This window comes from Vanessa tameamea, chromosome 10 (assembly GCF_037043105.1).
Source record: "Vanessa tameamea isolate UH-Manoa-2023 chromosome 10, ilVanTame1 primary haplotype, whole genome shotgun sequence".
NCBI lineage: Eukaryota > Metazoa > Arthropoda > Insecta > Lepidoptera > Nymphalidae > Vanessa > Vanessa tameamea.
In genome coordinates, this window is record NC_087318.1 from 10480039 (window position 1) to 10495136 (window position 15098).

Consider the following 15098-nt stretch of genomic DNA (forward strand, 5'->3'; position numbering starts at 1 on the left):
CATACAGAACAACGGTAGACCCCCCCTCCCCCGTATTTTATCGAACTAGAACCTTGTGGTCATCTCACACTGATGTAAGCAAGTTATCAGTTTTAATTCTAAATAAAAATGATGTCTCCTTTATAGGGTTATCGTTCCTTAGAATAGGGTTTATGTAACTTATTTTTATTAAAAAAAAAAACAAAAAAAAAGTTACTTACCGGCGTAAACTCCAATATGTACTCGATAGAATTATTGATGGGCAGCGTGTGTATTTCATTGTAGGTTAATCTGTAGTGACATACAAGCACTGTTTATAAATCGGTACACAAAGTTAACGATGTCGGAAGATAATAATCTTTGTATTACAATGTTTATTGTTAGCACATGGCGTTACCATGATCGCGTGTAGTACATTTTAGATTTGAACATAATTACATACATTAAAATGAGAAAATCGCGACACATTCTGATGATTTTTGTTTGAAATGATTTAAAGTAACCAATCGAGTCATATTAAACAACAGACATTATTAAAGCTGCTCTTAATAGCAATGTTATCTCTACAACGAGATTTATTCATTTATCTATAAACAATTAAATTGAAATCATTTTAATATAATTAATTTTACAGGCACACGCAATTTCGGCGAATCCTTGACCCGTCGAAATAGATAGTAAATCACTGGAATGACCGCGAACGACCATTATCAATCAAACGTTTGAACAATTAACTATTGTACGATTGACCATAGGAGGGGACTATGTATTTCGTTAAACAATCATTGGAAAATTAAAATCAAAGTGCATATAAAACGTTACATGAAAATGAAATGCCTTCATGATATAAATGTTAAACTCAAAATTAATATATCAGGTACGTTGCGTGAATGCAACACTCACTGCAATTGCAAGACCGTCACTGTCGTCTGGTTTGCGCACGCGCAGCCGACCAGTAACAACACTAAGCACACACTGTATACGAACATCACTTTCCTTTTAAGCACCTATTTAATGTTAATGCACGTGGTCTTTGTAATATATTAACTTCACATAATGAACATTATATTGTTATCGGTAAAAGTATATGAATTATTAAGACAGTTACGCAATAATAAGTTTTGCTTAAATTTTAATAAACGTTGTAGACTTTATACGGGCGACATATTTCGTAAAGTAACACAAATGTCGAGCGTTAAAGCGGCGACGCACTGCGATACTGCGAATTAATTTTAGTTTAAATGAAGTTATATTTATGTATGAATTATAAAAAATCTGGACCTAAGCTTTAATAAACATGTTTCGTGTGAACTAAACAGGCGTGTCCGTGCTATTGTTGTCACGGTGCGTTTCAATATCTCGTAAGGCTTATCTACAGATATCGGCTATCTGCCCCAAATCACCACTATCGATCCACAAACATTAATCATCATTTTAAATGTACATATGTGATACATTTGTATAGCATACATGGCATACTTAGTATGTTAGGCGTTTAATGCTGCGGACGTCGTTTTTATTACGAATACTATGTAATCGTTTCATGTCAGTGTCCGATACGTCAGTGGGTCAGTTGAAACTCCGAGAACGCCCGCTCGCAGATAACCTTTCGTAAGCTTATGATCTGACAAACATTTTTCTGTTAAATTTATATGAGTTGGTTATCTAATTTAATGTTTATAATTATTTATGCCTGAGTAGAAAATCCATATCCAATAAATAAAAGAGAAAAAAGCTTGAAAAAATAATTTATTGAGTATAACATATATACTAGGAAATAACAACGAAGACGGGCGGCGCGGAGCCGACACGCGCACCCGCACGGCGCGGAGGGGGCGGCGCGCGGGGGGCGCCCGGCCGCATGCGCAGCGCTCGGGCTGCTCCGCGGCGCTAGCAGCGGGCGGCGGGGCGCTAGAGATGGACTGCGAGGCGCCAGCGGCGGGCGGCGGGGCGCTAGCGGCGCGAGTAGCGCAGGCCAACCTCGTCCACGATGTCCTCCAAGGCCGCCAGGCACTCGTCCAGCTGCTCGCGAGTGTGCGCCGCCGACAGACAGAACCTGTTTTTTTTTTAAAGAGCATTAGTCGATTGCGATCTTCTAATTCTACTTTAGTGAGGTGGCCGTTCCATTGCTAGGTTAATTTAATCGGTTGCGTCATATATATTCCCGCACCAAAAAAATAACGTTAAGCGGTTTTTCCCGAACCTAAATTCTTGGCGGTCGTGTCGGATTGCATTCTAATAGGATTCTGTGAGTAAGAGAACAGAGAGTGGACTTGTATTTCCGCAAACACTCGTGCACTAGTCTCAAATACATATATGTACAGTTCGTCATCCGCCATTGAGAATGGGAACCGTAACCGGTCAGGAGACCTTAACTAGTGAAAGGACGCTCACCGTATGCGTGCCTTGTTCAGCGGCGTGGCGGGGAAGCCGACCCCCACGGTGGCCACTCCGCGCGCCGTGAGTCGCTCCACGGTGGCCGCCATCTTGCTGAACGTGTAGACCAGCATGGGCACCACGGGCGAGTCCTCGTGGCCGAACGTCAGCACGCCCATGTCGCGCAGGCGCTGCCGGAAGTAGTGCGTGTTGTCGCGTAGGCGACGCACGCGCGCTACTCCTTCCGGTGAAGTGATGGCGCGCATGGCCGCCAGCACCTGCGCCGCCACGCACGGCGCCATGGAGTGCGCGTACGCGTGGGCGTGGCCTTGTGCGCGGACGCAGTTCACGAGCTCGGCCGAGCCTGCGAACAGAGAGTACTCGTTAAAAACGATCTCTAACATTTCAACAAAACAAAACTACATGTGTAGCTTATATAATCTTTTAAAACAGCAGTTAGTGTAAACAGACTGACCGGCGATGTACCCGCCGGCGGCGCCGAAGCTCTTGGTGAAGGTGCCCATTAGCACGTCCACGTCTCGCGGGTCGACGCCGCAGTGGTCCGTCACTCCGCGGCCCCGCGGACCCATGGCGCCCACGGAGTGCGCCTCGTCCAGGTACAGCTGCAGCCCGAGTTGCTTCTTGAGTGCAACCACAGCAGCCAACGGCACGATCGAGCCCTCCATGCTGTACACGCCCTCCACCACCTGAACGGAACAGACGGCCTGGATTCATACATGCTTGTTTAAAAAAAGGCTGAATAATAATTAACCTTTTTCATCCACCTATCAGTTTTTGCAATTTGAAAGAGAGCAATTTATTATAAGGCCTTTTGTTTTCGTGAGTTGGCTTACTTTCGTCGCGTTCCGACATTACGTGGCACTAGCCCGGTCGTTACCGTTACTACGCGTATGGTATAAAGTGAAGCACAAAGACTCACGATGACGATCTTCTTCCAGCGCGCCTCGGCGATGGCGGCGCGCGCGAGTCGCTCGAGGTGTCGCACGTCGTTGTGTCGGAACACGCGCACCGTGACGTGCGCGAGGCGCAGGCCGAGGATGAGCGACGCGTGGTTGTTCTCGTCGCTCAGCACCAGCGCGCCGGCGCCCAGCAGCCCGGGCAGCCCCAGCGCGTTGGTGGCAAACCCCATTCCGAACACCACCGCCGACTGCCCACAAATGTTCACTAACGTTATTATCGCTGTATGTACTTTTAGATGTAGAATGAATCTATAATTATCTAAACAGACGTCAGTAAACGAGTTTTATTAAAAAACTTCTGTGAGGCGAGTATTCTGTCTACAGCTCGCGTGCATGTCCAACGATGTTGATTAGAGATTGTTTCTATGACTTTCAATTGAATCAAATATGTAGATATCGAATTGAGTAAATGAATATGTGATACAGACACGAACTTTACAACATGAACATAAAAATAAGAAGAGCTTCGGACGGAGGCCCAACAGAAGTACACACGGGCAGGGTACCTCGACGCCGAGGAAGTCGGCCGTGGTGCGCTCGAGGTCGCGGTGCAGCCGCGAGCTGCCCAGCTCGGCGCGCGGGGAGCCGTGCGCCAGCCCGTAGCGCCGCACCGCCGCCGCCGCCGCGTCCGCGCACGCGCCCTCTGGCGCCGCGAAGCCCAGGTAGTTGTACGAGCCCAGGTTGATGCAGCGCCGCTCCGTACCCGTGAACCTGTTACGAGAAGCGACGGTTTCGTGAGGCGGCGAGAGCTCTCCGCGCGTCTCGGACGACTCTCAGAGACGTGCGAAGCCCTCTAGTCGTCAGTCGTGAAGTAGTCGTACGGACCCGAACGACCAATTGTAGTCGTCCGTGTAGCGCTCCTTCAGCGTGACCTCGGCGCCGGGCGTGGAGCAGATGGGCCTGTTGAAGATGTGTCGGACGCGCCGGTACACGTAGCGCGAGTAGAACTGCTCGAACGGGTTGTACAACGGCGCGTAGCCCTACGGACGAAGTGCATTCACTTAAGTAACAGAATTATCTACATTATAGCGTTTGCACCATTACAGTTCTGTTTATAGACTGATCTATCTAGGCCAGTTAAATAAAAATATAGTAACATCTAAAAAATATTTGACATCAGTATCAGACGATCACTTCAGAAGAAATATGACACTGTGACAACAAACGATAACAATTTCTACGAAGCATTTGATAAAATGCACCACGGAAGTCATTGAATGCAAGTCATTTTATGTATTAACACATTTTACTTTAAATAAAACCCAACAATAAATGTTAATACAAAGTACTAGTATTATAGCATACAAGCTTTTATAATTCTAGGTATATTTATTTAATTTATTTATCTATTCAATATTAAAACCGATTACGCATGTTGTAGTTTGTCATTAATACACCATCCATCGTGTTATATATTAATAATGTATAATGAGGGCAAAGCTATTAAATATATAAAGTAATTTTAATATAAGAACATTATATAAAATTAATTACGATATGCACAAAGTTTATCGGGACGATGTAAAAAACATTGATAATATACTTTCTCATTTAAAATAATTGTCCATATATAATTAATTAGCGACCCGCCCCGGCTTCGCACGGGTGCAATACTGATACTAAATATACTACAGAATGACTTACAACGTTCACAGCTTTTTTGTCATTAGACAATACAAACCCTGCATTTTAAATCTGTAATATCTTCGTAAATATTCATTTAAATTACATGCTGTAAACGGCCATATTAATCTATATTAAATGCACAATGTATTTAAGGTACTTAATTGGATAAGGATGAATGCTGTATTGCTTAAAATCGCTTCGGAAATAAGCCATTATTCCTCGTTAAAAGTAAAGGATAAAAATTGTTATGGTGGGTTGTCCCTAAGAGATAAGACATATATAATCGCGGACTTCTTTAAGACCTTTTTAAGGTGTATAATACTGCAGTACATTATTTTGATCTATCTCGTGTAGTTCAGCCAGCGTTCGCAATGTAAGCGCAAAAAAATTTTTTTATTTACGACATCACTTTAGAAACTTCTAAAATCAAGAGAATTGTATAGATTCAAATTAAGGTGCGGATATAATTAATTATATGTGCTAAATTTGTGTGTATATGTTGAATCTATACACAATCAGTTTCGATATCTGGCAATGCGTCGAATGGCAGGTCAGTATTATCTATCGTTGTGTGATTAAATCAATTCAAGAATTTGTAACCCATCATGTACAAAATATGCATTTAAATTAGTTCTTATAGACTCTATTCGAACTTTTGGATCTTGATGTTACAGAATAAAATTGAATTTTAAGCTGTCATCTGTTCGGTATATAGATTCAACCGCATCAAAGTCAGATGTTATTCTTTTTTCAAATGAAATAGATGGTTTAGATGACCATATACAATGAATATATGTAATATCTAATATATTTTATATATAAGATTCTGTTAAAATTTCGTCACTCAAACTTTTGGCACGTCTCACGGGCCTAACGTTAAATCCATTCCCGCCAAATTTTTGAAAAAGTAGAACGTGTCGTGCTCATTTTGCGATAACAAGATTTTGATGGCGATTTGGAAGCTAAGTTATAATTTAAATGAAATGATAAATGGTATCAATAGGTCCGGCCTCGATATTTGGTACCCTTTCATATTCGGTTAAAATTAAAAAAATTAAAATGCATCGCATACTGTTTTTTTATTAGATCGATAGATATTATATTAAATTAAGGCACTCGGGCGCTCTGCAGACCTGGGCGAAACCCGCGCCTCGAGCAGCCGCCCAGTTCAACGCCCACCTAAGCCGATGCTGGGTACTAATCTATCAAAATATATTAACAATGTTCAACGATAGAAGTAATTACTTAAGCGTTCAAGCTTTAACTAAATAATACTAAAACAGCAGACTAACTTTTGGTCAATAGAATTAATTAGTATACTTCCTGTGTTAGCTTATCTGATACATCATACATACATGACTAATGTTCTATTATCGCAATATCTTATCAACTCTCGGGCAGAAATGTTACGGTTGCGAGTTACGAGTTCGTAAAGTATTCGATAGCGCGTTGTCGCGTCACAGACGTTGAAATAGTCCGAGAGAAACTTTGCTAAATCGCGTGTGAAATGATATAATACTATTGGAAATATTTGTAATTACGTTGGTAATTATAAATTCCTCCGTCACGCGGGTAGCGAGATGTTAAGACTATGACACTTCTAAATAATTAAGCAATCATCCGGAGATAAGCGCGATAAAATAAACAAAATGCTCAGATTTATATAAATAGACAAAGATATTTATTTTAATCGCGATTATACCTTTCTTGTTATTGTGCTCGTTTCTTGCACCTGTCGCCGAGGCAACTGTACAATCACGGCCAAATTTCGAATAAAATATATTGTTTTTTTTTCTTGGTGGTAGGGCTTTGTGCAAGCCCGCCTGGGTAGGTACCACCCAATCATCAGATATTCTACCGCCAAATAACAGTACTCTGTATTGTTGTTTCGGTTAGAAGGGTAGTGAGCCAGTGTAATTACAGGCACAAGGGACATTACATCTTAGTTCCCAAGGTTGGTGGCGCATAGGTGATGTAAGGAATGGTTAATATTTCTTACAGCGCCATTGTCTATGGGACATATGGGAGGTGGTGACCACTTACCATCAGGTGGCCCATATGCTCGTCCGCCAACCAATGCCATAAAAAAAATGTATAATGTACGTTACTAAGAAACAATGTAGGTACTTTACAATAAGAATGAATAAGCTTATATTATAGGTATAGAAAATAATTCAAATGGAAAACAAAAATACCTAAAATCAAACCAGAGAAACCACAAAGGTTTATCTGTCTACTATAATTTATCGATATTTCTATCATTGAACAGGGTCGTAGGTTTTAGATATAGGTACATCATTTTATCAATTTCGGTCCATTGTTTTGTATATAGTATAATATTAGTACATATAGACAAATTTACACAATCAATACGAATTAGACGTAAATCTGTCTTCCGTTATAATTATTCACTTTTTATCTATGTAGATAAGAAGTTCAGAACTTTGATGAGCGATATGTCGATTACGTACAATAGGAAAAGTAATCAGTTTAAATAGAGTGGATGACGTCACAATTGCTCATTGTCACAAATCATATGTTTGCCAAGTAATCGACTTTTCTTAACAAGTCTCACTCCCGACTTCGCACGATAAAATAATTTATATATATAATGTGATCTTATAGTTATATATATACCTACACTGTGTCAGTCATTAGAATCTCTCATTCAGCTTACTATTCAAATATGTCGAAAAAGAGTAACTACTGAGTTTCTTGCCGGTTCTTATCGGTAGAATCTACATTCAGAACCGGTGGTAGCTTTACTTAATATACTTTGTTAAATGACGTTTCAAAAGTGCTTGCAAAAGTATATTTTGAATTTGATATGTATAGGGTTAAACATTTGTATATCTATAACTAAGGTTTAACTATAATTTTTAATTATGTTTTATTTTTGTATTTCAGATAAGGTTTTTGGCTAAACATCATCATACAATTATATAAAATTCAACGTATAACGTAGCGACAGCAACGCGTGGACAGTTCTGCTAGAAATTACGGACGTGTGACAATATTAAACTTTAGTTATCTTTCATTGGTTTCTCAGTTTTTAAATATAATAACGGTTACAGGACTAATCTGTAGAAACAGACCTCCGACATCTCATTGGAATTTTTTGAGATATACCAATCTTACCTAGAAACTTTTCGTGTAGTTTTCGTTTGTATAATGATGACCACGTCCTGACCGATTACGGCCACTACGGCCAATCTCAAGATCGACCATCCTACTATGCAGGACATGTGCACACTCTCATATTCCGGTGGGACGGCAAATGCGCCACGACCGGAACTAGTTCAGACGCAGGACAAACAGATTTACGTGTTTTTCTATGCACGAGAGTGTACACACTTTCATCTTCCAAACTCCGATCAGCTACTGAGATTGTTTTCTATAGAAAAACCCAATAACATTTAATAGGCTCCGGTCTTATATCCAGTCACTAGACCAACGAGGTACACGATATACAATTTTTTTGAACAATTAGACAACGACCTTAGCCGAAGTCGGAGGATTGTCTCTCCTACATCCCCTCTCATGTCCTTCAGCCTACGAACAGCCTAAAACTATAACATATAGTACTATTACATATAGAACATATAGAACTATTTATCTTAAACAGTCATCTTGAGCAAATGTATCGTGGCAAATGTTCAAAAAAAAATTAAAATGTTATGAATATCTTATGATTATTATCAGTTATGAATAAATGATTTTAACAAACTAAGTTATTAACTGGACTTTGTTTTATTTTTATTAACTTTTGTGTCAACTTGTCGAGGTCAAAAGTTTTTAGTTGCTCGATCTAATTTATTTGGCACAATTATTCTAATCTTCGTCATGTTAAAAATTATAAAAGTTTGTACCTAATTCTTAATTTCGATATAGTTTTATTTATAATAATTAATAACTGCTTAATATTAAAATTAATAAAACAATCTTTAAATCTGAACATTCAAGTGTCACTGTAATTCATACGACCATATGAATATGTAATATTATGACCCGTCAGTCTATTTTTCTTCTTGTCTGAAGACTAATACGCTTTGATGAAATAGAGTATATTTTAATTTTTAAGCTAGAGTTATGTAGTTTTAAAGAGGAAATGAAACCCATATTGTTCAAACAGGAAAAATAATCTAAGAATATTCTGAATATAAGATCCAGCTTTCGACTAACTCTATTGCTTCGTCTGTCGAACACCTCATAATTCTTCGATTTGAAAAGTATCAGTTAAAGTATCTGGAAGACGATATAACGCTACTGGGTAACTAAACTGAGGCCATATATGTAGATCAGCGCGAACTTCAAAGTTAAGTAGGTACGTTTCAAAGAAATATTTGGAACCAAGAAAGGATTTTATAGAAATGATATTTAATATGCCTCTAAAAAACTGCAGACTACGTTTAGGATACAAATAAAGATTAACAAGACAAAAAGAAGCAGACGAAAGAAGCAAAACTTTTAATCAATTCTTATATTATAAACGCGAAAGTAACTTTGTCTGTCTGTTACGCTTTCACGACCAAACCAGTGAACCCATTCATGAAATGTGTACATACGTCCAAACGTGTAAAATAAGTCCAAAAACTACTGCAGAAGACATGACTATAAGAGCAATATTTACAATCCGTAATGCTTGGGACGCACATATCACGATAACGTCAATATTCTCGTTGCCGCAACGGATACAGCCAAAGCCTTAGCGAAGCTAGAGACACTTCGCTTCGTTGTCGGTAAGCTCTCGTGCATCACAAGTTTTAATCGCAATGAGATTCGCTTATCCTCGTTACTTCACGAAAAAACTACACGGCGACTCAATGTGAGATTCGAATTCCTTAAATCAATATGGAAGTTCTACACTAAAATACAAACGACGTGAGAAGAACCGTCGAAAGAAATTCCACGGATATTTTTGCCTAACTATGTAATTGTTTTAAAAAATTAATTCAATAAAAAAATATTCACGTGGCGTTACACGTGTGTGTATCCATGAATAGTTCCATTACTATATAGAATGAAATAAACGATCCTAAGATTGGAAGTGCAATTATCTTTTATATTGAGGATATTGCGCAACACATATCCATTAAATTAAGTCTGTATATTTTTAACCAAAACTAGTGACGATTATTTTTAATACACTTAAATTCAGCCAGACATAATTAATGCAAACCTTGTCCTGATAAATCCATTCCTATAATTTGGGATGATTTCACATGCTACAAAGAAATATGATTAAAAGGACATAAAAAAACAGAAGTCATTGTTAAAAAAACTTAAAATAAATATGGCTTTCGATGTGCAGCATCAAAATAGTATTGAAAGAATCGTTAATCTGTTCTTTACGACGCAGTATATAATACTAGCTGAACCTGCGGCTTTACCTGCGCGAAATTTATAAATATATAGGTAATAAAACAAAGTCTTTCTCCGGGACTCAAACAATCTCCATACAATTATTTATCTAAATTGGGTCAGCGGTTTAAGCTTGAAAATGTAACAGAGTTTCGCATTAATAATATTAAATATAGACACGCAACGCATACATAGGGAACGTCTCTACAAGAAGGCGTTATGCCGAATGGCATGGCCACTAAGACATACACAATATATTAAACCGATTACCAAGTGCGGTGTCAGACGACATTTAAAAATTAAACCGGTCAACTCTGGTATGATAATCAATAAATTGTATAAGTTGTCTTCTAAGCTATATCATTTGCATAAATAATTTATAAGATTCAACCGTTTCCATATTACGTGGAACCAAAAATGATCGCTGCTGAAGAAACGGTTGGTCGGATATTAAGTACTTACCTAACCTAATAATGTATTTAGATCGCTATATCCCGATAGTTGTGACAAAATTGAAACATTGGAATTAGATGTGCTTTTCGAACGCATTTACAACACACACAGATATACATGCCCGCACACACAGACACATTTTATACCTAACAGTAGATTATTATATGTCTTTCTATTCACATACCTTGCTTTAAGTAAAATATGAATCATGTATCAACTTTTTTTTTTCTTTTTGAAAAATTATTGTTTTATTGTACATAATAATTAAATACACGTATATATTTAAATAATCACCGCAACAAAAAGACTTTATATTTAATATGTAATTTGCTCAATCGATGACTTAAATAGAACAATGCGGAAAACCCAACCTAAAGGAAAATCATTGTACACAATCTAAACATATTTTTCCAACATCTAACCGTAATAATATTCAAGCAATTTAACAACAAAAGATATTTTTAAGACGTAAAATGTTTTATATTATGTATATACTACATTTTAAAACTCAATAGTAATTGTTCAATTTAATAAAGAACTATTGTCACGTCTTTAAAAAATCTATACAAGGCTGAATTGATTTGTTTTTTTTTTATTATCGTAATAAGTCACTTCCAATTTTAATATTTTCGTTTTTATTTTCTATACTTATAAATCAAAGGAGGTTGTAATGCCTAACTGGAAAACTACTAAAACAATAAACATAAAACATGTTTGCAAAAATGTTTGAAGATATCTAATATAATATAGAAGACACTTACTTCTCTGTTCCTCTCCGTAGCGACTTTGGGTTTAAACAGCAGCTGGTTAACGAAGCCGAGGAACATGAGGATGTAGAGGCCGAAGTGCGTCAGCGCCGCCGTCAGCAGCGAGCACTTCTCGAACGAGCCCGGGAAGATGTCGTGCTGCGACCAATCCATCCATGGCGCGCTCTCCCTGTCGAACGTCGCCATTTTCTGAGGATAAATAACAACACTAATTCATATAAAATGCCTTCGATCGACGGGTATACATGGGAACGCTTACATCATACTGGATATTCATTAGTTTATTACCGCATAGTGTTTAACTCGACTTTTACAACAAAAAAAATTAAAAAAAGTGTAACCTTCGCCAGATCTCACCCAACTGTGCGTAAAACAGACTTCTTTACACTCGTCTGTGCCGATATTCTTATGGTACTCGAATGAAGCTGCTCACTAACCGCCAGCGTTAATCACTGTAGGTGGGGATGATGATGTTTTTATATAAGTTGAGGATAAAAATAAGGAAGATCGACCGATGGGACTTACATGGGGAAAACAAATATAATTACGCAATTCAATGAGGATATTTATACCACTTACATAAATATCAACAAACTACGTAAATACGAAATTACAATTTTTAATATATTTATAAATATAATTAAAAAACGCTCGAAAATTATCATAAACGAGAGCTAGACACCGGACAGAAACTGATTAATTACAGTTTCTGCAACGTTACTGTTCAGATAATAATCGATCTGACAAAACATAACGATGACGCTGATGTCCATCGGACCAATCTCGGATACGTCGGTCAGTTTCCAGCGAGACTAGCCAACGGACATATTATATACTCCAGATCAATCTCGGACACGGCGGCTATTCCCGCTAACTGATATTTTATAGTGTCAAGTGTCTGCAAGTGCACTTTCGTAATCTTATTTGAAATGAAATTTTACTTGGTGGTGGTAACCACCCACTCATCAGATATTCTACCGCAAAACAATTACTCCGTATTGTTGTGTTCCGGTTGAAGGGTGAGTGAGCCAGTGTAACTACAGGCACAAGGGACATAACATCTTAGCTCCCAAGGTTGGTGGCGAATAAGCGATTGTCTATGGGCGGTGGTGATCACTAACCCTCAGGTCAACCATATGCTCGTCCGCCAAACTATACCGTAAAAAAAAACAACCTCTAACTAACATGGCGGCCAATCTCGGCTAAGTGATATACGTATCATAGTGTCAAGTGTCTGCACAAATGCAAGTGCACACTCGTAATACGATGGTACAACAAATACGTGAGGACAGGAAAGAGTTTCGGCGCAGGACCAACGTCTTGATCTGCTTTCCGAGGCACAGGATAGAGGAGTCAGTTTAAACATTGCCAACATATATATTTTAGACAGGTAACGAGGCTGAAACAGAAGTATATATAGATAAACATATACAAGGTGTGGAAAAACTAACCATTTTAAATGTAAACCAAATGCGTATTATTTTCTTAGTGTCTGCAAAAACGTAAACCCCAAAGAATAATTTTTAATTTATATTGAGTGTAATATAATGGTTTGTTTTGTATATTGGGGACTTTTGTTGTAGCGGTTAGTTGACATAATTAACTTAAAAGAATGAGAGGAACACATGCAAAGTATAATTAAAATATATAGATATAATAATTATGATAAAAATTAATTAAAAATGGCACTGAATAATAAATTATTTAAAATGATATTATGAGGATTATTCCGAGGGCCAGTAACAAATAAGATTATTTAGTACATATTAGGTATAATTTACATACATTGCTACACACTGCTTGGAAAAAAATTAAAGGGATGTTAGAAATAATAAAATGATTGTAATAATTGTTAATAACAACCCGCCATAATCTTGCAGGTTTTCTCAAACTGAAACTTTTTAAAAAAAAGGTGTAATGAGATAAATGACAAGAGATTACTGCTCCTCCGCCATGAACGAAACATATTGTTATATAGTCTTATCCTTTCTCAATAAATAGGCTATATAATGTTAAGAGACTCTTTCAAATATCATGCTTGAACAGCTTTATTGTACTTTGGTTGAACATTTCAAATTTGTATGGGTAAAATTGATACACATGACGTAACCCATTTCTCTCCCATGATGTTGAAATATCTAAAAATCCTTTCTTAGTGGGAGTCTACATTGGCTAAGGAGTGACCACACTCATCTCTAACAAGGTCTTGATAATTTCTGCACAAACTAAAAAACAGTACGAGTCATAGCAATGTAATATAAAGTAGTAACCGATACTCTAGAGCATGTCTAGTGTGGCAGACATTGAGAAGTTCTAATGCAGCATGTCTGGTATGGTCAAAACTGACTATATAGGATTTGCTAAGAAGGAAATACATATATTAATTAAAAGAAAGCAATATTGATGTTTATCCATCTATTATAGATGATAATTTGTTTACAAATCTTTTGAAAATTTTTAACATAAATGAGAAGTGCTATACATTTACTGGTTGAGATTTGAAGTAATTTTTGCTGTTTATTGTGCAAGGTTAATGCAAAGAGTTTAAATAATGTACTGTTTTATATTTTAAGTATAAAAGTTTTAACGAGTTGAATTATAAAATATACTCTCAGTTGTTAATATTATTTATATATTATTTTATATATTTTTTTACATCTAACAGAAACACTTTTTCTGGATATAACTAACAGTAGTTTTTTCATTAATGTAGACAAGTTAAACTATGATTTATTATATTTTTAAGGTTGTTTCATACAATAGATACAATTTGTTTTTCGTAAGATATACCTACAAGTATCGATAGTTTGTTTTATTTTTAATATATCTGCCCGAATTTTGAATTGATTTTATGGATTGATTTAGTCACCATTAATATAATTATAAAATATATGAATTAAAACTTATATTATTTAATTTTAGCTGAGAGTAAATTCTAATTAAAAAAATTATAATGATACTGGTTGCCGATAGCAACAATCAGTTATTAAAGTGGCCTTGGTAATCAATTTTTGAAATGTTACAAAGTATCAGTTTAGTGGGTCACACCACGTTAGGTCACTGTTCAATTGGGGCGTGTCAGCCCTGTCACCAGAAAAGAGAAATTACAGGCACCGGCAATCTTCGATGGTAACCTTATTTATTAATAAAACATTCAACTTACATTAAAGCCATTCGAAGTATGCTTAAGTTTAGATTTCTCGTAACCATTTAAACTGTGGTGAACTTTTCCGTTTTCAATGTTTTTGTCACTATTATCACATTTTATGTTTTCACTTGCTGAACTTCTTTCATTTAATGAAACACAACCATTCACTTTAGCAGCCGCCATCCTTGTGGAATCTAATCTTGCAATCACTCAATCAGTGATATTTATTTAAAGTATTCAGTAAAATTATAAAAGCGTTAAGCGATAACTATGCTGTTAATTGATTTCAATTTTAAACGTACTCTCCTTACAAAGAATACCCTTATAGCTGCATTGAAGCGCCGCAGCGCGTTTTTATTTTAAATTGTGATACTGTTTTATCGATAGTTTTGGTATATATATTTTTTT

At 37.1% G+C, this 15098-nt stretch overlaps 1 protein-coding gene across 2 annotated transcripts; it reads right to left on the minus strand.

Moving 5' to 3' along the window:
- Positions 1-1711: 1711 nt before the first annotated feature.
- Positions 1712-15036, minus strand: LOC113404762 (serine palmitoyltransferase 2). 2 transcript variants are annotated; one of them, XM_026645770.2, is made up of 8 exons: positions 14706-15036; positions 11537-11731; positions 4161-4315; positions 3842-4046; positions 3296-3523; positions 2831-3062; positions 2374-2719; positions 1712-2035 (listed from the first exon to the last, which is right to left on the minus strand). In XM_026645770.2, exons 1-8 carry the CDS (start codon positions 14871-14873, stop codon positions 1933-1935), a joined length of 1632 nt encoding a protein of 543 aa, XP_026501555.2. In that variant the 5' UTR covers positions 14874-15036; the 3' UTR covers positions 1712-1932. The 2 variants fall into 2 exon arrangements, with proteins under 2 accessions (XP_026501555.2, XP_064072094.1); XM_064216024.1 differs by lacking the exon at positions 14706-15036 and adding an exon at positions 11884-11994.
- Between the last annotated feature and the right edge of the window lie 62 nt (positions 15037-15098).

Coding starts and splice junctions, on each gene's coding strand:
- LOC113404762 (XM_026645770.2), bottom strand. CDS start 14,873: ATGGCGGCTGCTAAAGTGAATGGTTGTGTTTCATTAAATGAAAGAAGT. Junction 4,316..11,536: donor CTACGGAGAGGAACAGAGAA/GTAAGTGTCTTC, acceptor CTTCGTCCGTAG/GGCTACGCGCCGTTGTACAA. Junction 3,524..3,841: donor CCGACTTCCTCGGCGTCGAG/GTACCCTGCCCG, acceptor ATTTGTGGGCAG/TCGGCGGTGGTGTTCGGAAT.